This window comes from Zonotrichia albicollis, chromosome 11 (assembly GCF_047830755.1).
Source record: "Zonotrichia albicollis isolate bZonAlb1 chromosome 11, bZonAlb1.hap1, whole genome shotgun sequence".
Lineage (NCBI taxonomy): Eukaryota > Metazoa > Chordata > Aves > Passeriformes > Passerellidae > Zonotrichia > Zonotrichia albicollis.
In genome coordinates, this window is record NC_133829.1 from 7,774,237 (window position 1) to 7,795,433 (window position 21,197).

Consider the following 21,197-nt stretch of genomic DNA (forward strand, 5'->3'; position numbering starts at 1 on the left):
ATCAGCAATGCATTTTGGGGGATTTTTATTTTCATTCTTCTTTGGAAGAAGAATGCAGTCCATAACTGTTTCATGCTGTTGCTGTTGCTGGGTTGGGGTCCGTGCCTTCCTGTGCTCCTGAGAAATCAAGTGGAGGCGCTGCAGTTTCTGTGCCATAGTGAGTGATACAGCTTTAATAACTTGGCCTGGAAGAACCAAATGCCATCAAACATTTTCAGCCTCTTTCTGACTTCTTGTTCATCACTCTTTGTCACAGAGAAGGTAAGATGATTACAGGCTGGATTCTTGGGGCCTCTGGAATGCAGCAAAGTTAAAATTCACTTCGAGCTACAGAACAAAACAGATGTGTGAGGGACACAAGCTTTAGAAATCATTTGTTTAGGACTTCTGCAAGATGCTTGAAGACATTCATGCATCTAATCCTTTGGAAATCCAAGAATGTGAACCATGTAAATGTCTTTTGGAATCTAGGTCATATCTGCATGGGGTCTTTTCAGAGCCCAGTCAGCAGAGAGCACAAAATGCAAATTACCCCTGCCATGCATAATGCCGGTTTTGTGTCTCACCCCAAATAATAGAGGCTATTTTTGTTGCAGTCATTAGGACTACATGTGAGCTACATGTTTTGCGTGATTGGACATTGAAACAGAATAAGATCATCTGTGCAGGCAACAGAACTAATGAGAAGAAAGGAGAGGGAACAAAAAAGTGAAGAAGTGGGGTTAGGGAAGCAGGAAAATTATGTTTGCCTACAAATAGAAAAGTCTTCTTTGGGCCAAACAATTTTGCTTTCCTCACAGATTTTTACTTTGCTTTGCCTGCCTTTACCTTTCTGATTTTATTTATAGAGAGCCCCGTAGTGAATTCTGACATTTCACAGAACCAAACTGCCACGAGTAAAGCTCTTTTTGTCACTGGTGGATTTGACACCAGTGGTCAGGGCAGTCTGAGAAAAAGGGAAAGGAAGGTGGAAGAAATGAGTGTAAAAAGATGGACTTGAAATGGGATTGGAAGGTCCCTTGGCACCTGGAAAGAATTAAATTATTTAGCTGTGCAGGAAGAATGCAGTAGCTGTTTTGCTGACATTGAAATAAAATCTTCTTAAAAAAGATTTCTTCCCCACCATTTTCTGTAGGTAAAAGACATTCCAGTTTAGTTATATTAAAAATGGGATCCTAAGAGTAGATCTAGTTCTTGCCCTATGCAGCCAGCTTTACTGCAGTAAATGTCATCTGCCGTCCCACAGGGTTCTGCTTTGGAGGTACACTTCAATTCCCACCATTGTTGAGGAATCAGGGAAGAAGAAAGGCAAAAGCATTTCACTTCTGTGCTTGGAAGGTTTGCTGCGGATCTTCAACACAGTGCAGCAGCTGTACTCTGCCAAGATCCCCCAGTTCCTGCAAGCCCTGGGTAGGCACATGACACCATTCTGCTCTGCTTTCTACCCTCCAGGTTCCAGCCCATGTGTGGGCAGCTCCCTTTATCCATAACCAGGGAGAGATGGGTCTGGTTCTTGTTTCTCAGCAGCAAAGTGGGCTTAGGTAGCATAAATTTTCACACCAGAGACAGGTTCTAGAGATATATTCTACCTGCCTTTATAGAGCTCTCAGTCTGTCAGCAGAGGATAGCTGGGGTCTGACACAGCATTCATCTATTTGAAGTTTGCCTTGAACATGTTTTTCAGCTCACCGTGGTTCTGCAGTCTGTATTCCTCCTCTAGCTGTGAGCAGTCTTTCCCACTTTTAGAAATAAATCCTGTATTCTGCTCTTGGCATTTAGCTTTTTTTCTGCACCTTTCTGTCTCTGCCAGATATTACTGATGGTGACGCAGAAGAAGCGGATATTAATGTCACAGAGAAAGCTGCCTTCCAGATCCGACAGTTTCAGGTGAGTACCACTGTGTGCTGCAAGTGTTCCAAAGCATTTGGGATTCTGGCAGGAAACACTGCTAGCTCTCTGTTGCTTGACCACAGGGTTGAGTTTGTGATAGCAACTGTGGCACTGACTCACTAGCAGTTCAGAGAAGTTTCTGATCCCTGAGGAAAGCTTCTTTAGGGTGGGTGGATGTGCATGTGTGTTTACAGAACTATGGGTTCTTCAGTGCAGCATAAACTTACCTGAGTATTCTAAAAGTCACACTGACCATCTGCAGGCTGTATGTAAGCACTCCTATCAAAAATCAGCACTTGTTCTTGAGAAGAGTCCTGTTTTTGTACTCTTTGTCATTCTCCTTGCTGCTTCTGGTTATTTGCTTATGCAACACATATTCACACTCAGGGAGTGTTTTCCTTCCCCTAACCAGAGGTCCCTGGTGAACCAGCTCAGCAGTGCTGAAGATGACTTCAATGCCAAGGAAACACAGTCACTCATCACTGTTCTCTCCACACTGTCCAAACTGCTGGACCCAGCCTCACAACAGGTACTCACATAGTGGCTGGGTGTCATAGCCAGGGGTGTGGGAAGAGATTATCAGATGGGGTTGGAATCTGTGGGCTCTGGCATGTGTCCTTGCCTCCTCCCACCGACCCCACCAGGTCAAAGGGACAGTCCTGTTACACTGTGAAGGGCTGTCCTGTCATACACCTGCAAGGACACTTCAGAGGAAGTTGTCTTGCCATCCCACTCCTGCACATTCTGATCCTGCCTTTGGGCACCTGAATGATTTGTTTGCCTGAGCAGGGACTCCTAACATAGCCTGGTTGTGGTGTGGCCTCCACATGGGAGTAGAGGCAAAAAAGGCCAGCAGACTTGTGTCCAGTCCAAACTGGCTGAGTGCCTAATTCCTTCCATGCAAGGAGTCATTTTCTAAAGTGCCCCAATTTTACAAGCTAGGAACTGCACTAAGTGTGCCAGAAGTCTGGAGCCATCATTTACCTTAAATTAAATGGAGCTGTTACTCTGTCCAAGGGGATGTATAGCCATTACCCTGTCCTGGGTCTCAGTTTTTGACTTGTTAGTGGGCTAAGTGTCCCTTGTGGAACTTCACAGGGCACAGTGGGTTCCCTACTCACCTTCCTCTGCTATGATTCATTGTCTTGGATTTTTATTACTAGTAGTTTTGTGTTTTGAATTCTGTTTCAAAGTCATGGTATCTTTTCTCCTCTTAAATAGTTCCTTCAGTTCCTGACTTGGACAGTCAAAGTTTGCAAAGAAAATGCTCTTGGTAAGTAAGCTTTGAGGAGCATGTTTAGATGTGATGTGTCAGGTCTGACATTAGACCCTTACATGCTCTGTCCTGGTTTTACCTCTTTGTCAAGACACATTCAGGTTCCATTCTGTGGCAGATTGCCACAACATTGTGATATAAGTACAAGTTTTAGAGAGGGAGCTCTATCTCTAAAACTATTAGCATTTCTGAAGGAAAGGAAGCCACTCACATACTTGACTTTTCTGCCTTGTTATTTAGGCTCAAATTGGGATTTATACTCTGGAAAGACAGTACTCTTACCAGGGTTTGTATTGCACTTTCTCTGTGCTTTTGGTCACCATTTTTCTGTGACCCAACAGCTCCAGTGGGCCATAGTTCCTCTTACTATTACAAGGGATGCCTGATGTTATAAACCTTACTTTTGTAGCTGGGGTATTTTGATAGGATTTTCACCTACTGCTGAATCCATACTGAATCTGAGACTTTCCCTCACTGGATGTCTGATGTTCCTAAGTAGCTAGGCAAGCTCTGCACCTGGCACTGTGTCACTTTCTCTTCCCCACAGAGGATATTTCCTGCTGCAAGGGCTTGCTGTCTCTGCTCTTCAGTGTCCACGTTCTCTACAAGAGCCCTGTTGGGCTCCTGCGGGAGCTTGCACAAGACATCCATGCCTGCCTGGGAGATATAGATCAGGTATGATGCAGGAGCAGCCGAGCTCTTCTTCACATAGTGCTGTCAGAACTGAGTGCATCTCTGGTGCAAACTGTGTGACAGCAGTTCAATTCTTACCAGGATTTGTTTTCTTTATTCTGCCCAGGATATAGAAGTGGAGGGTCGGTGCCATTTTGCCGTAGTGAATGCCAAGACTGCAGCCCCCACTGTCTGTGTGAGTCAGAACAGCCTGTGTGTGACACCTGCAGAGTCCAGGGCTATTGTGCTTGGAGCAGCTTGCAGGTTCCTGTTGTGCCAAACTTCTCCAAAAACCTGTTTTGTTATTGGTTTCTGTCTCAGCTGCTGGTTCTGGGTCAGGTGGATAAGGTCCTTGAAGAGGTGGATTGGCTTATCAAGAAACTCACCAGTCTGGGGTCAGACACATCAGGTAATGAAAGTGGTCCAGTTCTTACTGTTACAGCTTTGTCAAAAACAGGTAAAGACAGAGAGCAAAAAGAGGATTTTGAGAGAGCATCATCTGAGGTCAGGTTAAACTCTGCCTTGAGTTGGTTCCACATGAACAAAGTAAGATAAGGGTGTTGTCATAAAATGTCTCCAGTGATTATTTTCCCCTTGCCCCAATGGGGCTTTATGCATCAGACCCAAACATGGTCTTTTGTGCCTCCCACCTGCACAACTGGATTCATTGGATATATATTCACCAGATATTCATCTCTTTCTTGTAGAAGACCCCTCTCAGGCATCAAACCAAACTCAGGCTCTGGAGAAAGGTGTAATTCTGCAGCTAGGAACTCTTCTGACAGTCTATCATGAGCTGGTGCAGACTGCACTCCCAGCAGGGAGCTGTGTGGACACACTGCTGAGAAGCCTCAGCAAGACATACACAATTCTCACCTCCCTCATCAAACATGTGAGTGTGCTCTGCTGACAGTGGGCTGCCTCTGAGCTAAAATCCTTTTCCCCATCTGCTGCAGCAAGCTCACAGTGACCCCTGGCAGCAGCTATGCTCAGGACTGGCCTGTTGATCTCTTGAAGGAGTTGAGCCCTTGTTCTGCTGGCTTTCATGCCCTCAATTTCATGCCCTTTCTGAGCAGTGATAGTTGTACCAGGGGAGATAAAAGGCAAGCTTCTCTCCAGCTGAATTTGGCTTTGCATGGCTTGCAGTTGCTGTTTCCAGTGTGTGCTGTGGGTTGCTCTGCACAACTGTGCACAATGAAGGGCACTCAGTGTTCTCACAGTGCTCACCAGCTCTGCCCTTGCCTCTCATTCCCATTCCCTGAAGCAGGACCTGGGGGAACTGGGCCATGAAACACAAGCCTGTGGAGCTCCTTTGAGCTCCATGAGGTGGTGACTGCCCCAGAGCTCTCCTCTCAGCTCTGGAATGCAGACATGCCATTTGGGATATAACCAGCCACTGGGGAGGATATCTGTGCAAATCCTGCCCTCCCCACTGTGCCACTGTGTGAGCTGCTTTGAGCTGCAGCTGGACACAGGATGGGAACAGCACACCTAGAAGAAACTCCTCTTTTCCTTGCAGTATATCCAGGCTTGCCGCAGCAGCTCCAATACCATCCCAGGAAGACTGGAAAAGCTGGTGAGTGTGAGCAAATTCCTGGGGAAATGGCTCATTGCCTTGAGTTAGGAGTAACAGCAGCCTCTCTGTCTGCTCCTTTGCAGGTGAAGCTCTCAGGCTCCCATCTGACCCCACAGTGTTACTCATTCATTACTTACGTACAGGTGAGGCCTGAATTAACTGGCAGAATCACAGGCAGTCTGTCTGATGCTGAGTGGTGTATCAGCTTCAGTACACAGGCACTCTTGGGGATTATTAATCTTCTTGACATGACCTGAGTTTCTTACAGTTCAAGCTTTACTTTGTCAAATATAGCATAAGACATTTCAGCACCATTGGGACTGAACATGCTGATTTCTGCTTGAGCAGGGAAGGAGCTGAGCTTTAGCTGGGTTTTTTTCCCCCTCTATTCATGTGGGGCTTTTTGGATGAGATTAATGCTGCTGTTAACCACAATGGCAAATAAAGGTCAACAACACTGCAGTCATCACAGTGTGAAGTAATGTGGGTGCCAAAGACTGCAGTGCTGGAGCTGGGATTTATCTGCCTGGAGAGGACCTGGGTACTTATGTGAGGACCACAGAAATTTTACAACATATTGGGGAAGGTGTCGTGGTGTGCAGAGCTATCACTGCTGGAGATTTCTCATGCATGCATATTTCTGATTGTATAAATTACAAAATAAGTTTCTTTCTTGGTTTTGGGGGTTTTTTTTTTGTTGTTTTTTTTTTTTTTTGAGATCACACCCAATTCTACCCTTATATTGCTACCTTTCTGTTACCTAGCTGGTAATGCTTTGAGCTGGCTAGAGCAAGGACTTCTCTGGCCTTTCTTGGCTAGCCTTTCTTCCCTGCTTACCCTCTAATGACACATCTTTTGGCATTCTCCTTCAGAACATCCACAGTGAGAGCTTAAGCTTTGTAGAAGAGAAGAAAAAGAAGAAGAAAGAGGATGAAGCTGCTGCAGTCTCCACAGTAATGGTAAGACTGACTCACTCCATGAGAACATAGGCAGGATCATACACCTCGAGGTTTGTGGTACCTGGTGACTTCTTACAGATCACCAGACAATTTGTCATTTGGGCCTTTAAGTGAAAACGAAATTTAATATACTGTAATTTCAGAGAAAAGTCTAAAAAAGCACAACCAAACAAAATACAAAAAAAAAAACCAAAAAAACCCACAAACAAACAAACAAACAAACTAAAAAAAAAAAAACAACAAAAAAAAAGCCATCTTCACTAAATGCAGCTTAAAATCCCATGGACATGAAACAAAGGTCAATCTGGATAGTCTGCCTTGTCTGGTATTTTCACCATTTGGGGTAAGCTATGAAATTAGAGATATGGGCTAATTTATTGGAACTGATGTTGCATCCTCTTTAAGTGTTTCTTAATTTAATCAGTACATTTAAAGATGAGGGAAGGCATGGGTTCCACTAAAGTAAAGCAGTTGAAAATGACTGGATTATTTGTTTGGGAGCAAGGGAGCAGACTGGCAGGTTCCTGGTCCTTGATGTCCTTTGTTTGTGCTCCCAGACAGCATTTCCTCCGTCTCGTCAGCTGTCCCAGACATTCCTGTGATGTTAAGGGTTTTAAAAAGCCACAAGTATGATCTTCCTAGCATTTCCCTGAGTGTATGGAAATGGGCTGAAATGCTGCATGTCCTTCACCACTCTGTCACCATGGGGAACAAACACCAGTGCTGGTGAATAAGCAGGACAACAATGTGGTGAAACGTCAGGGTGCTCCTTGCTTGGATGGCTCGTGCTTGTGGTGCCTTGGGAGAGCTGGAGCAGAGGAGCTGCTGACAGGGATGTCAGGGCTGTGGACTGCAGGCAGAGTACAAAACAATGCACAGGAGAGCCTCACTGCAGAACCATCCTGGGAGTCTATTTAAAGCTAGTGACAAAGCTGGCAAGGCTTGCAGGGTGGAGCAGGACTGGTACAGAGCAAGGCTACTGAAGACTCTTTTCTAAACTGGGAATGTTCTGGTGTTCATGTCACACTACAGTGCCATTGTGCCCTTCCTAATCTGACCCATCTCACTCCTCTCACATTTCAGGCCAAGGTGCTTCGGGAGACCAAGCCAATCCCAAACCTGATTTTTGCAATTGAGCAATATGAGAAGTTCCTTATCCATCTCTCCAAGAAGTCAAAGGTAAAGTAAAGCAGAGAGATCTGCAACCTGAACCTGGTGAACAGTGGGATCAATGGCATGGTGGAAGGCTGTCTCTGTTAATGCTCAAATTAGGAAGATGTAGGGACCTTTCAGCCCCTGCCTGTGCTCGTGGCTCAACACTGCTGAACTGTTGCCACATTGATATTAGCCTGTGCCAACATCAGTCCACATCTGTGGTTCCTGATGGAGCAGAACCATGCACACCTCGTGCCAGCTTTCCTCACTCTTCCCCAGTCTGTGTCATGAAATGTACCACAACAAGGTCCTACAGTGAGAGCAGCTGGCAATCACTTGACTTTTAGGAGAATGTAAATGGGCCGCTGGACTGCACAGGGGCAGGAGCTTTTTCACCCTCCTTGCGCTTCAATCCTGCATGATTACTGTGATGGACTCTGTTCCAGTGCTGTGCAAAGGACTAGGCAGGGTTGGAAACTAAACTTAAGAGGCTCCTGGCTGAATGTTTCCCCTGGGTTGCTGCAGGTGAACCTGATGCAGTACATGAAGCTGAGCACCTCCCGGGATTTCCGCATCAACGCCTCTGTGCTGGACAGCGCCCTGCAGGAGCGCAACGCCGAGGATGCTGAGAACGAGCCCCACAACGACCAGGTCAGAGTTCATCCAGCTGCTCTTACTGAGAGCTTTCCTCCTCTTTAGAAGCCAGCTGTATTTGTGAGTTGTGCAGAACAGCTTGTCTTCCCTGGGTTAGCTCTCACTTTAATACTAGGCTGATGGGAATGAGTGAACAGCTTCTCTCAGAACACCCCCTACACCCCAGCCCGCTGCCTCAAGCAGCCTTTATTTTCATGCACCAGCTCTGTGTCCCTGCTCTTGGGGAAGTGGAACTGTTAGCCAGAATCAGACCTTTGCAGCACAATGCAAAGTGGTTTTGTATGCAAGTTTTTGTAGATAAAGACCTGTCAGGGCAAATTCTACAAGGCATCATTCTCCTCAGACCCACCTCTACAACATAGTGCTGGTAAAGGCACTGCAACACGCTGGCTAAGAAAAATAAACAGGTTACTCTGCTGATTGTCCAGGTTTTTATTGGTGCTTCTGTCCATATTTTCCTGAGTGTTTCCACAAGCCAAAACCCAGGACAGAGTCCCTGTCCTGTGCCACTGGTAGCCTGTGGTCTAAGTTCCAGCATGAAGTGGGGAGGGGGTGGCCCATGGGGAAAGTCTCAGGGGCTGACAGGAATCCCATATTCAGGTCATTTTGCTAGTGAGAAAAAAAAAGTTAAATCCTGTTCTGCACAGCTGGCTTCTTGCTGTAGGTAACCATTCCTTAGACTACTCACACTCTACTTGTGCTCTCTCCCTCCCCTCTCCAGAGCAGCACAGCAGAGCAGACAGATGAGAACCAGGAACCCAAAAAGAAGAGACAGAGAAAAAAATAAACTGGAGCTGCTGCCACTGCCTCCTCTCACAGTGCCCATTCCATGGTCGACTCTCCTCGGTCTCAGAGGCTGCAGATATGGAGATGATGGTTTATTGCTTCTCTTGCCAGATGCTTCTGCCTTCTTCTTTTGTGTCCAGGGGAGCAACTCTGGCCCCTGTCTCAGGTTTCACAGCTGGCTGCTGCCATCAGAAGTGCCTCTGCTATTTGAATCTTCCCTAGGAATATCCCTTCTTACAGCAAAAGGGAAAGGGAGCAGCTGGGATCAGTCAGTCCCTGCCAAAAGATCTGCTTCTGAAAGGACAGGGAGGCTTTGGCACGCAGTCTGGACAATTGTCCTGGCCCTCTGGTGTCGTCACTGCTTCTCCAGCAAACCTTTGGTTATTTCAATTATCTGATATATGTCCAGTGCTTCCCCTGGAAGACAAGGGGACAGTCAGTTCCCTGCAGTACACACTGTGCAATGCAAGAGAGCAATGGTTGAGATCTGCTTTATTTCAGAGCACCTAGCACAGAACGCCCTAAATTTATTCAAACTTGTGTTTTGGGTGGTGGTGGGAATGCAGAAACCAGCACCAGTAGGGAGCTGGGAACATGAGCTGTTGTGCCTTGGAGCTGAAGCTGCTGTGTGCATCTCCTGAGCAGCCAGAGGCCACAGCTTCCTCTGCCCAGGCTGGTTTTGCTGTTATGTTTTTGCTGACCCTAATTGTGATGCACTAGTTTAATTTGCCTTGTTCTTGGTGAAAAGTGCCCATTTTGCCTACAGAGCACAAATCCTGTTTCTGAAAGCACCCTTTGCCTGTAAGAGTCCTAATAAAGGCTATTTAAGGGCAGAGCATCTGATGTGTGCAGTGACTGAGAGAAAAAATGTGAGGGCAGGTTCTTCCCTTATGTGGGGAAGAGCTGCTGCACAGTGAGGAGGAGCTGCTTTCCCAACCACGAGTTAAATGTTTGCTTGCAGCAATTGGAGGGCTACACTGAGAGCAGACAGGGATGGCTTGAGGCCTTGGGACTGCTGAGGAAGCACCCAGCAACACCAGAGCAGTGCTTGGCTAAGGGACAGCAGGGAAGGAGGGAAAAGAATGAAAGATTTTGGGTCTGCAGGGCAAAACTGACAAAACAAGGTTGCTGAGGTGCTTCCTTTCAGAGAAGAAGAAATTAAATTTGGTTTGTGTTAAAAGTGCACAGGAGGGCTCCTCCAAGGGGCACAAAGCAAACAAAGTGTGGGAGAACAGAGCCAGGCCTGGCTCATCACTCACAAATATTTGGAAAGCAGCAGCATGAACACTTGAGGACTGAGGAAGGAGGGGCAGCCCTGCAGGTCAGAGGATGTGCCAGGAACCAAGGGGCTCATGAGGTGCCTCAGCTGAGCAGAGCCCTCAGGGAATGACTGCTCAGGCCAAGTGCTCTGCTTAAGCTGGGAAGGCTCATGCAGAGGAGATTCCAGGGGCCACTGCTCACCTTGAGGGATGCCATACTTCTCCATGCCCATGGGATTTGATGGTGTCACACAGTTCATGGTCACCTCTTTCCTCAAGCACTGGTCAATATCCACTGCACTGAAGAAAGCCACCGACTGTGGCAGGTCCTGGAGGCCCAGTTTGTAGGCAAACATGCACCTGCAGAGCAAGAAAGCATCAGCCACATTTACCAAACTGGCCAGCCACCCCTCACAGGGTATTCTCATTCAGCGGGGGGGGACAAGGAGCTTTCTAAGCCCTGGATAGCAGGAGGGTCAGGAATTGCTATAGTGAGCAAGGGAGGAACAGCAATGGTGCCTCCTTGGAAGGAATGGAGCCTCCTCAAGAAAAGGGAAGAATCAAGCCCCTCACTGCTGGCTAATCCTCCCTGGCAGGCAGAGCAGATGCAGGATTTTCCCAGCAGGAAGCCCTGTGCTCACAGGAGCCAGCACAAAGGCAGGAACATCAGGGTGCCTGCCCTGCTGTGGCTGCAGAAAGGCTGTTTGTGTCATTCCTGCCTCCACACAGGAGCAACAGCTCACCTTGGCCAGCTCCTGTGTAACCAAACACCCCACGGTGCTGGGAGGGGGATTTGGCAAAGCTGGCTGGGACAGAGCTGGATCAATGGGAGCCATTGGAGGTCAGGAGTTTCTAGGCTGAGCTTAATTCTGTGTGGGGCAGGGAAGCAGCAGGAACACCCCACACTGTGGGAGGGGGGACAGCACTGGTGCTCACAGCAGAGATGGGCCATGCCCCTTGCTGTCCCCTGAAGGCAGCAGGGCATGAGGGATGGGACAGTTTCAGGCTCCCAGCTCCTCAACCAAGCCCAAAGGTTGCTGCCATGTGACAGCTGCAGACCCAAAGGGAGACAAAGTGATGCACTTGCATCCCAGCACAGCCAGTGACTGGCCCCATCCCTGCAGGGCCAAAAGCTGATGATAAAAAACCCCTTTTGTCAGCACATTATCCCTGAAAATCAAAGCTGAGGTCCATTTATAGCATGAAGGAACTGCAGCCTCCAGTGCTGCTAACTTGCCCTGAGCAGAAGAAAACTGCTCTGCACCAGCTTGCTGCAGGCAGAGCCAAGCCCAGCCCCTGGGGCTTGCCTGTCCCACTCTGGAGTCACAGCTGCTGCTGCCCAGGAGGCAGCAGAGCCATCAGAGCTCACCTTGTGAGGAGGTTGGTGATCTGCAGGGCCAGGGCAGCCCGGTAGCGATCCTGGTGCTGCACCAGGTACCGCACCTCGTCGTGGATGCTGATGCAGAAGCGCCCGTTGATGTCAAACTCCTCAAACAGCCACTTCATGGCAACCAGCATGAGGTGCAGGTAGTCCACAGCTGAGCTCTGCACCACCCAGTTCACCCTGCTGGTCACAAACTGGGGAAGGAAAGAGATGGACAGTAAGAGAGCACTGCAGTCAAGGGCATGGTACCTGTACATGGGAGAAATTTGTTAAACTCAGGGTGGTTGAGTTTTCTTGGTGGCATGGAGATAAAGGCACAATGGGTTTCCTGAATGGCTACAAGAGCCTACTGGGCCTCCAGCAATCTGAGAGGGGCTTAACAGCCACCCATTTCAGAATACATAAGCAAAGCCAAAATCTCAGCATCCCAGAACTGCATCCTTACCTCCCCCTTGACCATGGCAGGCTCCAGGGCCCTGCTGATGTGGCAGCCCAGCACTGGGGTCTGTGGGGAGGGGGATAAGGCAATGCTCTCCAGCTTGTTGAACATCTCGGACTCAGTGCCTCCAGCCCACACTCTTTGCTCCACCACATTCCACTTCTTCTCCCACCGAGACCTGTGGAGCAGAGGGGTGGTTTGCTGGAAGAGTGGGAGGGGGCTGCAGGTCCCCATTTGAGACCCTCAAACACTCCTTCCTGGTTTGGGGCAGTAGGATGGGACCTTACTAACTGTTCACTGGAAAAGTGGGTGAGACTGACAGGCCCAAATCAAGCCTCCTTGGGCCTGGAGGAGCAGGAAGGGCAGACCAGGACTATCCAGCTGCATCTCTCTTCTCTGCCCATCAGCCCTACCCCTCACATCCCAAAGCCACAGAGCCATGCAGGGTCAGACCATCTCACCCTTTCATGGCTTCTCTCTGGAGCCGCTGGACATCCTGGGCCGACACCGATCCATCCTCTGCCCTGTCCACAGCCAGGTCCAGCTTCGTCACCAGCCACTCCCCCTCCTCGGAGAGATGAAACCTGTGATGGTGTTCACAGGGGATTTTGGATGAGGGAAGAGATGAGGATCTGACTCCATGTTTCAGAAGGCTTGATTTATTATTTTATGATATATATTATATTAAAACTATACTAAAAGAATAGAAGAAAGGATTTCAGCAGAAGGCTGGCTAAGAATAGAATAGGAAAGAATGATAACAAAGGCTTGTGGCTTGGGCTCTCTGTCTGATCCAGCTGGGCTGTGATTGGCCATTAATTAGAAACAACCAACATGGGCCAATCACAGATGCACCTGTTGCATTCCACAGCAGCAGATAATCAATGTTTACATTTTGTTCCTGAGGCCTCTCAGCTTCTCAGGAGTTAAAATCCCAAGGAAAGGATTTTCTGTAAAAGATATCTGTGACAGAAACCTGCAGGGGAGAGCGAGTAACCCAGCTCCTCTGGCTGGAGCACCACCACCAGCCCTGGCCAGGCTGCACCCACCTGCGGATGCCCTTGGTGACGGCGTACATCTGCTGGGCCTTGTCCCGCGCCTGCTGCGGCGTGAGCCGGTGGTTGAACTGCATCAACAGCCGCTCAGCGAAGGGCTGCCCTGCCCCATAGATGCGCCCGTAGTTGAAGACCTTGGCGTGCTCCCGGCTGATGCCCACGGTGGCGGCAGTTTTGCTGTGCAGGTCTGTGCCATTGCTCTTCTTGCCCTGCAGGGTCATCCAGCCGAAGGCAGTGCAGCCTGAGGGAGGGGAGGAGGGGTTGGATGCCCCGCGGGATCGGGATGAGGATCAGGGATCGGCCCCTGCCCAGCAGAGCCCCGGGCTCACCGTGCATGCCGGCGAACTGCGCCTCACCCAGCACCGCCGCGATCCACAGCTCCTGGGAATCCACATCTGCTCCCACCAGCACGTAGCCAGGGGGCACCTGCACCATGGCCTTCAGCTCACTGCCCACCCTGTCGGCCTGCAGGACACGATGGCCAGCTCAGCAAGCCTCTCTCCTTCTCCATGGCACAAGAGCAGCCTTCCTCCCACAGCCACAGAGTGCTGGCACAGCACTCCCTGTGCCCCTGTGTTGTCATCTTATTGCAGGGGTTCCATACTGTTATCTCCTTATCACAAAAGTTTCACACCTTCTTGGTGTTTCTCGTGGGCAACTCCTCAGAGTACTGACTCTCTTCTTCACAAAGCAGCCAACTGACCCCAGTTAACTTCCTAACCAGCCACCCCACTCTTCTATAGCACTCTTCTTCTCCTTGGGCACAGCTGTGGCCTGTTAAAGTCAGCCCTGTTCCTAATCTTTGATAACTGGCCCAGTTGCAGCTCCTTAGGGGTAAGATTACTTTCTACACTATCTTTATTTTCTTATATTCTATCCCCCTACACCCCTAAGTTTTGCTCTCAATGTCAAAACTGGGTTTAACTCATGTGGAGCATCACCCACTTGGTTACTCCAGCAGAGAAGAAAGGGAGCTTGAGAAAAGAAATTGGTATGCTGGTGTTTTTGCTCCCCTTTCACCACATCTTGAAGCTCCAGAGCCCCTGCCAACTCCCTCCTTTCTCCCACATGGAAGCACATCAGCAAGAGGACCCCAGCTCTGACCCTGCTACCCCAAATCCAGCATCCATATCCAAACCAAGCACCTCCCATCAGTCCAAAACACAGAGGGAGCCCCAAAACACCCCCACAAGGATCCAAGCGTGGCCATACCCGCGCGTTGCTGGCTGTCAGCCAGGTGGGCTCCACAGCCCGGCGGGTGACAGTGCCTGCGGTCACCACCTGCGGCAGGATGGCCCCATAACTCTCCTCCTCGTTGTAGTCAGGATGCCTGGGACAGAGGCAAGGATGAGCATCACCCTGCAAGAGCCCTCCTGGTGCAGGGTAAAGGGAACAGTCCGGATTTGGATTCTGTACCTGGTCACCACACGAGGCAGCTCCCCCTTCTTCAGCCACACCACCATCTGGGAACTGAGGGGACACGTGGCAGGTGAGATGCTGAGCCCCTGTGCATCCACACAAACACCCCTGCCTCCACCCACAGAGGTGCGACCATGAAAGCAGCTGCTCACCTGATCCTCTTGTGAGCATTCCTCCAAAATGAGATCATTTTGTTAATCTCAAGAGCTCTTGTCCCGTGGGTGCGGCCCACAGCAGCCCGCAGGGTGCCGTCCTCCATCTGGGGCAGGAAATCCTTGGCAAAAGGGCTTCCCACATTGTTATCATTCCCATCCTTTAGCAGCAGAAGAGGTGTCAGGGCTCAGCAAGCCTCCACTCCACATCAGCAAAGCTCTGTGCTCCCCCAGTCCCAGCTACAGAAATGGATTTGTCCCACCCAATCCCATGGATGAGATCATGTGGGTCCCAGCAGCACTGTGGGGACAGGAAGAGCCCCAGGAGCCCCAGCTTGCCTTGTGAGGCAGCTTGAAGAACCAGCACCCAGGGATGTTGACATCGTTGTAGGGACCATTGCCATGGTGGAAGGAGGGTTTGCTCTTCTTCTCTGCACACCTCAGCTCTTCCATCTCCTCCTGCGACCAGCAAAGTCAGGCAATGCCAGGAGGGGGAAATCAAGAAAAGAGAGACAAATCCACCACCCCATTCCACAGGAAACCTCCCTTACCAGCACGAGGCTCTGGTCTGCTTTGCTCATTTTCTCCTCTGGATCCACCTCAATCCTGCTCAGCTCCTCCATCTGCAGCACAGAGGGACCGTGGGGGAGCCAGATCAAACACCAATCCTCCAGCAACCCTTATTAAAGGGAATTTCCTACTTGCAGCCCCTGGAGCTGCACACAGGGCTGGTTTCTGCGTGCACACAGGAGGAAGCACAGCCCCACACCTCCCTCCCACCAGGGACCCTCCATCCCTTCCTTCACCTTCTGCCAGATCGTGCTGCTGTCCATCACCTCATCCTCCACAGCTGCCTCCAGCTCCAGGGGCTGCTCCTTGCCCTTCTCCAGGCAGTGCTGCCTGTACAGTCTCTCAATCACCCTGGCAGAGGAGAGGGCAGGGCTGATGCACCCACAAAGGCTCCGGGGCAGCACCTGGGCAGAACGCCAGGGAGATCCCAGATACCCCTTTGGGCAACTCCCAGGCCAGCATCCCATCCCATCCCATCCCATCCCATCCCATCCCATCCCATCCCATCCCATCCCATCCCATCCCATCCCATCCCATCCCATCCCATCCCATCCCATCCCTCTCACCTGTGTGGGCAGGAGGGGCCCTCGCTCTCTCCAGGGGCTGCTGGCAAATTGTCCTGCCGTCCTGGCACCAGGTATCCCCAGCCATGCTTCTCTGAGTAGTGGAGGGGGAAGCCATCCCAGGCCAGGCGCATCAGCTTCGGGGTCACCCTCATCTGCAGGCTGATGAGGCTGGGCCCAGGCACCCAGCCCTCCTCCTCCAGCCGCGGGCACAGCTTGCGGTACCAGCTGGGCACGGGAGCAGCAGGGAGGGTCAGAAAGTGCAGGGACAGCCCTGGGGACACACAGGGTGCCCAACTCACCCCGGGTGGCCTGGCAGGTGCTGGAGTCTCTTGGGTTGCAGTGCGACCGTCTCCTTCAGGCGCTCCAGGCAGAGCTGGCTGGCAGAGACTTTCAGCTCCTCTTCCTCACTGGGGGGACCAGGGTCTGCTGGGGCAAGGAGAACTGGCTTGCAAAGGGCCCTCTGTGCCACCCTTCTAGGGACAGGGACACCAAACCATCCCACACCACATGCAGAAGCATGGGACGTAGCCCAGCAATGATTCACCCTGCAGCAGCAAACCTTGTCCACCCCTGGGAAGGCAGCCCTGGAGCATCCCTCATTCCCAGGGATCCCCTGTGCTCACCCTCCTGCCACTCCTGGGCTGACTCTTCTGCTTCCATTGCTGCTGGGGAGACTTGGCTGTTCCCATCCTGACCCTTCTTCTTCTTTTTCTTCCCTGGATTCTTCTTTTGCTTAAACTCCTGTGTGTCCCACTCGAGATCCCAGAGCCAAGGGTCATCCTTGTACCTGATGACACACCATTGTCACACCACAGCTTTGCTCCTGTCCCTCACAGCCACCCACAGCCCCACATGGACCAGCCCAGGGTACCTGTGCTCATGCAGCAGCTGGCAGGCATCGTTGGCCAGGTTCATCAGGGACTTCTTCATCTCCTTCTGCAGCTCCTCATAAATACCCTGAGCATCATCCAGGTACCTGTTCCAATTCCCATTGACTGGCAGGTAGGACACTCCCATCTCCAGCATCCCTGCAAACGTGACAGGGTGGGGGCACCTGGACCCCAAAGCAGCAAGGAATTAGAAATCTGCCAGAGGGGACAGGCCCTGGAAGCACCAGACTACAACAGACATGAATGAGTCTTCATCTAGAGCTTCCCAGCCTCACACAACCCTCGATGCTCTTCCCCTCCCCAGTGCCCACCAAGCCCACAGCCCCTTGGCCAACACCAGCCAGAAGCTGGCAGCTCTCACCTCTCCATAAACAGCGGCAGCTGCTCTTGGAACACCTCATGGGTGGCCTGGACATCACGGGCACAGTATGACACCAGGTCCTGGGGAGGGACAGCAGCAGGTGAGGGCAGGCAAAGCAGCCACCCCTGTGCCAGCACAGGGCAAGGCATGGGGGCTGCAGGAGCACAGAGCAGGGCACAGCCTCACGCACACCCAGGGCTACAAGGAAGGGCAGCAAAATGGAAACTAACCCAGCAATATGGAAACTGCCCCAGCATGGAAACTACCCCAGCAAAATGGAAACTACCCCAGCAATATGGAAACTGCCCCAGCAGAATGGAAACTACCCCAGCAAAATGGAAACTACCTCAGCAATATGGAAACTACCACAGCAAAATGGAAACTACCCCAGCAAGCAAACAACCCCAGAGTAGAAACTACCCCAGCAAAATGGAAACTACCCCAGCAGTATGGAAAATACCCCACAGTATGGAAACTACCCCACAAAATGGAAACTACCACAGCAAAATGGAAACTACCCCACAAAATGGAAACTACCCCACCAAAATGGAAACTACTCCAGCAGGGAAACTAACCCAGCCTGGAAACTACCCCAGCAAAATGGAAACTACCCCAGCAGCCACTACCACCCCGTTCCCCTCTCCAGCTCCTGCTGCCTGTCATTAGGATGGCTTCCTGCACCTGGAAGTTGCTCCTGATGTCAGCCATGGTGCCCTTGACAAAGAGCTCCCGTGCCTCCTTCTCCAGGGGCTCCCCCCCAACGTAGAGCGCGTGCACGTCCGCCAGGTTGTTGATGCTGCTCACGTGCACCCAGTCCCACGAGGTGACCTGTGACAACAGGGGGGTCACACAGCGTGGGAGGACAGCCAGCTGCAGCCAAGATCAGGAGGAGTACAGGATGCCTCTGCTCCAGCTTCAGCCAAGGCCACCTTATCTGAAACACACTGGGAAAGCTGCACTCAGTGGAGCTGCTCCACTCTGCCAGAAGAGCAGCAAACAGCCCTGGCACAGGAGCACAGGGTCCCCTGGCACCCACAGCCCTGCCAGCAGCTCAGCTCCCCTCACTCACCGCCGGCCCCTCGGCCTTGCTGCGTGTTTTCTTCATGTGCTCCTTGACCTGCTGCAGCCCCCTCCTCTTGCCCTGCTTGGCAGCCATCCAGAGGCTGCGCTGGAAGCCCGTCAGCCCCGAGATGGCCATGTGCATGCTCATGGTGTCCAGGAAACGCATCTTGGAGCCCTGGGACACAGCACAGGGGGAAAAAAGAGAGAGTTGGGGATATGCTGGAGGAGCTATAAGTCCTCTGCTTAAGCTGCTTTTGCCTCCCACACTCCCCTTTTGAGAGCCAAAAGCATCCCCAGTGCAGACTGTCAGTTTACAAATGCTGCTGCCCCTGCAGCCTCCAGCAGCCCTATATAGTGCAAGAATATTCTCCTCTAAAGGGATCCAGACCCAAACCTGCTCTGCAGGACAAAGTGAGCACAAACCTGAGGTACCTGTGCAGAACAACATCTGCCAAAATAACCCTGAAGAGCCAACACAAATGATTATCTGGGTAAGAAATTGCAGCTGCCAGAGCACAGCAAAGGCTCAGTGGATTACCTGGATGAGATATTGCTCCTTGATGAATGCCCGGTCAAAGGCCACGTTGTGTCCCACCACTACTCTCTCCGTCCAGTCCTGTTTGCTGGCACAGCTGGCACCTGCTGGGCTCTCCATGGGAATGAGGTCGGCCAGGGTGAGGTGGCTGGACCAGGAGTAACGCTGCTCCAGCAGCCGCCTGCTGCACCACGAGTACCTGTGGGGGACAGGTGGCACCTGTGGCTGTGACAGAGCAGCTACAGTGCCATGGGGGGCTGACAGGACCCCACATGTGTGGGGGAGGTGACAACCCCAGGGAGAGCTGTACTAAGCAGAACACACACCCCACATCCCAGAGCCACGCTCTGGGGCTTTGTTGTGTCTTCCCTGCAAGCCAGCAGTGGATTGCAGGAAGAGGCGCCACTCAGGACCATCCCCATCTGTCACAGACATCTTTTCTGAAAATCCTTTCCTTAGGATTTTTCCTCCTGAGAAGCTGAGAGGCCTCAGGAACAAAACGTAAGCAATGGTTATCTGCTGCTGTGGAATGCAACAGGTGCATCTGTGATTGGTCTCATGTGGTTGTTTCTAATTAATGGCCAATCACAGTCAGCTGGTTCAGACTCTCTGTCTGAGCCACAAGCCTTTGTTATTCATTCCTTCTTTCTCTATTCTTAGCTAGGCTTCTACTGAAATCCTTTTTTCTATTCTTTTAGTATAGTTTGAAATATAATATATATCATAAAATAATAAATCAAGTCTTCTGAAACATGGAGTCAGATCCTCATCTCTTCTCTCATCCTCAGACCCCTTTGAAGACTGTCACAAGAGCTGTTCTAGCTAAGCAGGACACACACCCCACATCCCAGAGCCACTCTCTGGGGCTTTGTTGTGCCTTCCCTGCCAGCCAGCATGGACTGCAGGAAGAGGCTCCACTCAGGACCATCCCCATCCCCTCACAACCATCCCCTCCAGCCCTGCTGTGTTCCCAGCATTGCTGCTGGCACCGCATCTCACCATGCGTGCGGGGACACGGCCACGGCCAGCGTGGGGCAGTGCCCCTCGGCCACGCACACCTCCACATCCAGCACCAGCGCCCGCTCCTCGGGGAACTCCACGGGCTCTGCCTGGCCCTGGGGGCCGTAGCGGGTCCAGCCCAGGCGCCAGGCCCAGCGCTCGGGCAGCGGGGGCAGCTGGCAGCGCAGCAGCTCCTCGGCCGCCTCCAGGTAGGGCAGGCTCTGCTTCTGGGCCAGCAGCCGAAAGTGCTCGTCGATGTCGCGGCCGTACATGCGGGGCAGGCGCAGCTCCACGTCGGGCAGCGTGGAGGTCTCCCTGCCCCACAGCCCGTGCTGCTGCAGGTGCTGCACGCTGCGCTGCACCTCCTCCGCCGAGTAGCGCACACGGGCGCCGCGGAAGATCTGCTCGTGGAGGCTCCTGGACAGCATCTGGATGTTGAGGGGGTTCATGCGCCGCTGGCCCGTGGATGGCTCCTGGCCGGGCTCTTCTGGCAGGGGGCGGCTGGCTGAGGAGCTGGAGGGGCAGCGCCAGGGCTGGGGGCTGCAGCCCCGCACCGAGCGCACCCAGGGCACACGCCTCATCATCCCTCTGGGATGAGGGGAGCTGGAGCTGCAGGGGAGAAAGGCAAAGGGTGAGCTCAGCACTGATCACTGCCATGCACACACTGTCAACACACTCCTCTGTACAGCTGTGCCCCCATACAGCCTTCCCCCACATAGCAGTGCCCCCATACATCCTTCCCCCCATACAGCTGTGCCCCCATACAGCCGTGTCTCCCATATAGCTGTGTTCCCATACAGATATGTCCCCCATATAGCTGTGTCCCCATAAAGCCATGTCCCCCATACAGCCTTCCCTCACATAGCAGTGCCCCCATACAGCCTTCCCCCCATATAGCTGTGTCCCCATACAGCCGCGTCTCCCATACAGCTGCATCCCTATACAGCCTTTCCCCCTATAGAGCTGTGTCTCCCATAGAGCCATGTCTGCCATATAGCTGTGTCTCCATACAGCCACGTCCCCCATATAGCTGCATCCCTATACAGCCTTCCCCCCTATATACCTGTGCCCCCATACAGACATTTTCTCTCACATAGCTGTGTCCCCATACAGATGTTTTCTCTCATTTAGCTGTTTTACCCCATACAGATGTTTTCCCCCATAAAGCTGTGCCCACCATACAGCCGTGCCCCCAAACAGACGTTTCCCCATGCAGATAGTTTCCCCCATACAGCCATGCCCCATACAGATGTTTTGCCCCGTACAGCCGTGCTCCCCATCCAGCCGTGCCCGCCGTACAAATGTTCGCTCATACCGATATTTCCCCACAGAGCCGTCTCCCCCATACAGCTGTTCCTCCCCATACAGCTGTTTCCCCCATACAGATGTTCCCCCCCAAATTCCCCCCGTCCCCACCTGCTCCCCGCAAGCGCCACCGGGGCCTGGGTCGGCGGGCAGATCCAAACCGGAGCGCCCGGGGGAGCTTCCGGCCGCCGTGACGTCCCGTCCCGTCCCGCCCCCCTCCGCTCGTGGTACGG

At 51.9% G+C, this 21,197-nt stretch overlaps 2 protein-coding genes across 2 annotated transcripts in view; one reads left to right on the forward strand and one right to left on the reverse strand.

The window, feature by feature from the left end:
• The window catches only part of FANCI (FA complementation group I), a 23,653-nt gene extending 14,454 nt beyond the window's left edge, over positions 1 to 9,199 (forward strand). Inside the window, exons 24-37 of the mRNA XM_074549236.1 lie at positions 1,247 to 1,410; positions 1,811 to 1,887; positions 2,303 to 2,419; positions 3,112 to 3,163; positions 3,714 to 3,841; positions 3,966 to 4,034; positions 4,160 to 4,247; positions 4,546 to 4,730; positions 5,358 to 5,414; positions 5,498 to 5,557; positions 6,287 to 6,373; positions 7,457 to 7,552; positions 8,054 to 8,179; positions 8,904 to 9,199. Coding sequence (XP_074405337.1) covers positions 1,247 to 1,410; positions 1,811 to 1,887; positions 2,303 to 2,419; positions 3,112 to 3,163; positions 3,714 to 3,841; positions 3,966 to 4,034; positions 4,160 to 4,247; positions 4,546 to 4,730; positions 5,358 to 5,414; positions 5,498 to 5,557; positions 6,287 to 6,373; positions 7,457 to 7,552; positions 8,054 to 8,179; positions 8,904 to 8,969 — 1,372 coding nt within the window. The 3' untranslated portion in view covers positions 8,970 to 9,199. The remainder of the gene's footprint in view (positions 1 to 1,246; positions 1,411 to 1,810; positions 1,888 to 2,302; positions 2,420 to 3,111; positions 3,164 to 3,713; positions 3,842 to 3,965; positions 4,035 to 4,159; positions 4,248 to 4,545; positions 4,731 to 5,357; positions 5,415 to 5,497; positions 5,558 to 6,286; positions 6,374 to 7,456; positions 7,553 to 8,053; positions 8,180 to 8,903) is intronic.
• On the reverse strand, positions 8,595 to 21,186 carry POLG (DNA polymerase gamma, catalytic subunit). The gene is made up of 23 exons (XM_005483436.4): positions 21,076 to 21,186; positions 19,660 to 20,268; positions 18,664 to 18,859; positions 18,133 to 18,300; positions 17,745 to 17,891; positions 17,064 to 17,143; positions 16,684 to 16,866; positions 16,436 to 16,599; positions 16,112 to 16,235; positions 15,813 to 16,037; positions 15,483 to 15,597; positions 15,228 to 15,299; positions 15,016 to 15,135; positions 14,677 to 14,837; positions 14,522 to 14,575; positions 14,318 to 14,435; positions 13,435 to 13,570; positions 13,100 to 13,346; positions 12,512 to 12,634; positions 12,057 to 12,228; positions 11,597 to 11,805; positions 10,430 to 10,587; positions 8,595 to 9,385 (listed from the first exon to the last, which is right to left on the reverse strand). Exons 2-23 carry the CDS (start codon positions 20,241 to 20,243, stop codon positions 9,324 to 9,326), a joined length of 3,618 nt encoding a protein of 1,205 aa, XP_005483493.2. The 5' UTR covers positions 20,244 to 20,268; positions 21,076 to 21,186; the 3' UTR covers positions 8,595 to 9,323.
• Between the last annotated feature and the right edge of the window lie 11 nt (positions 21,187 to 21,197).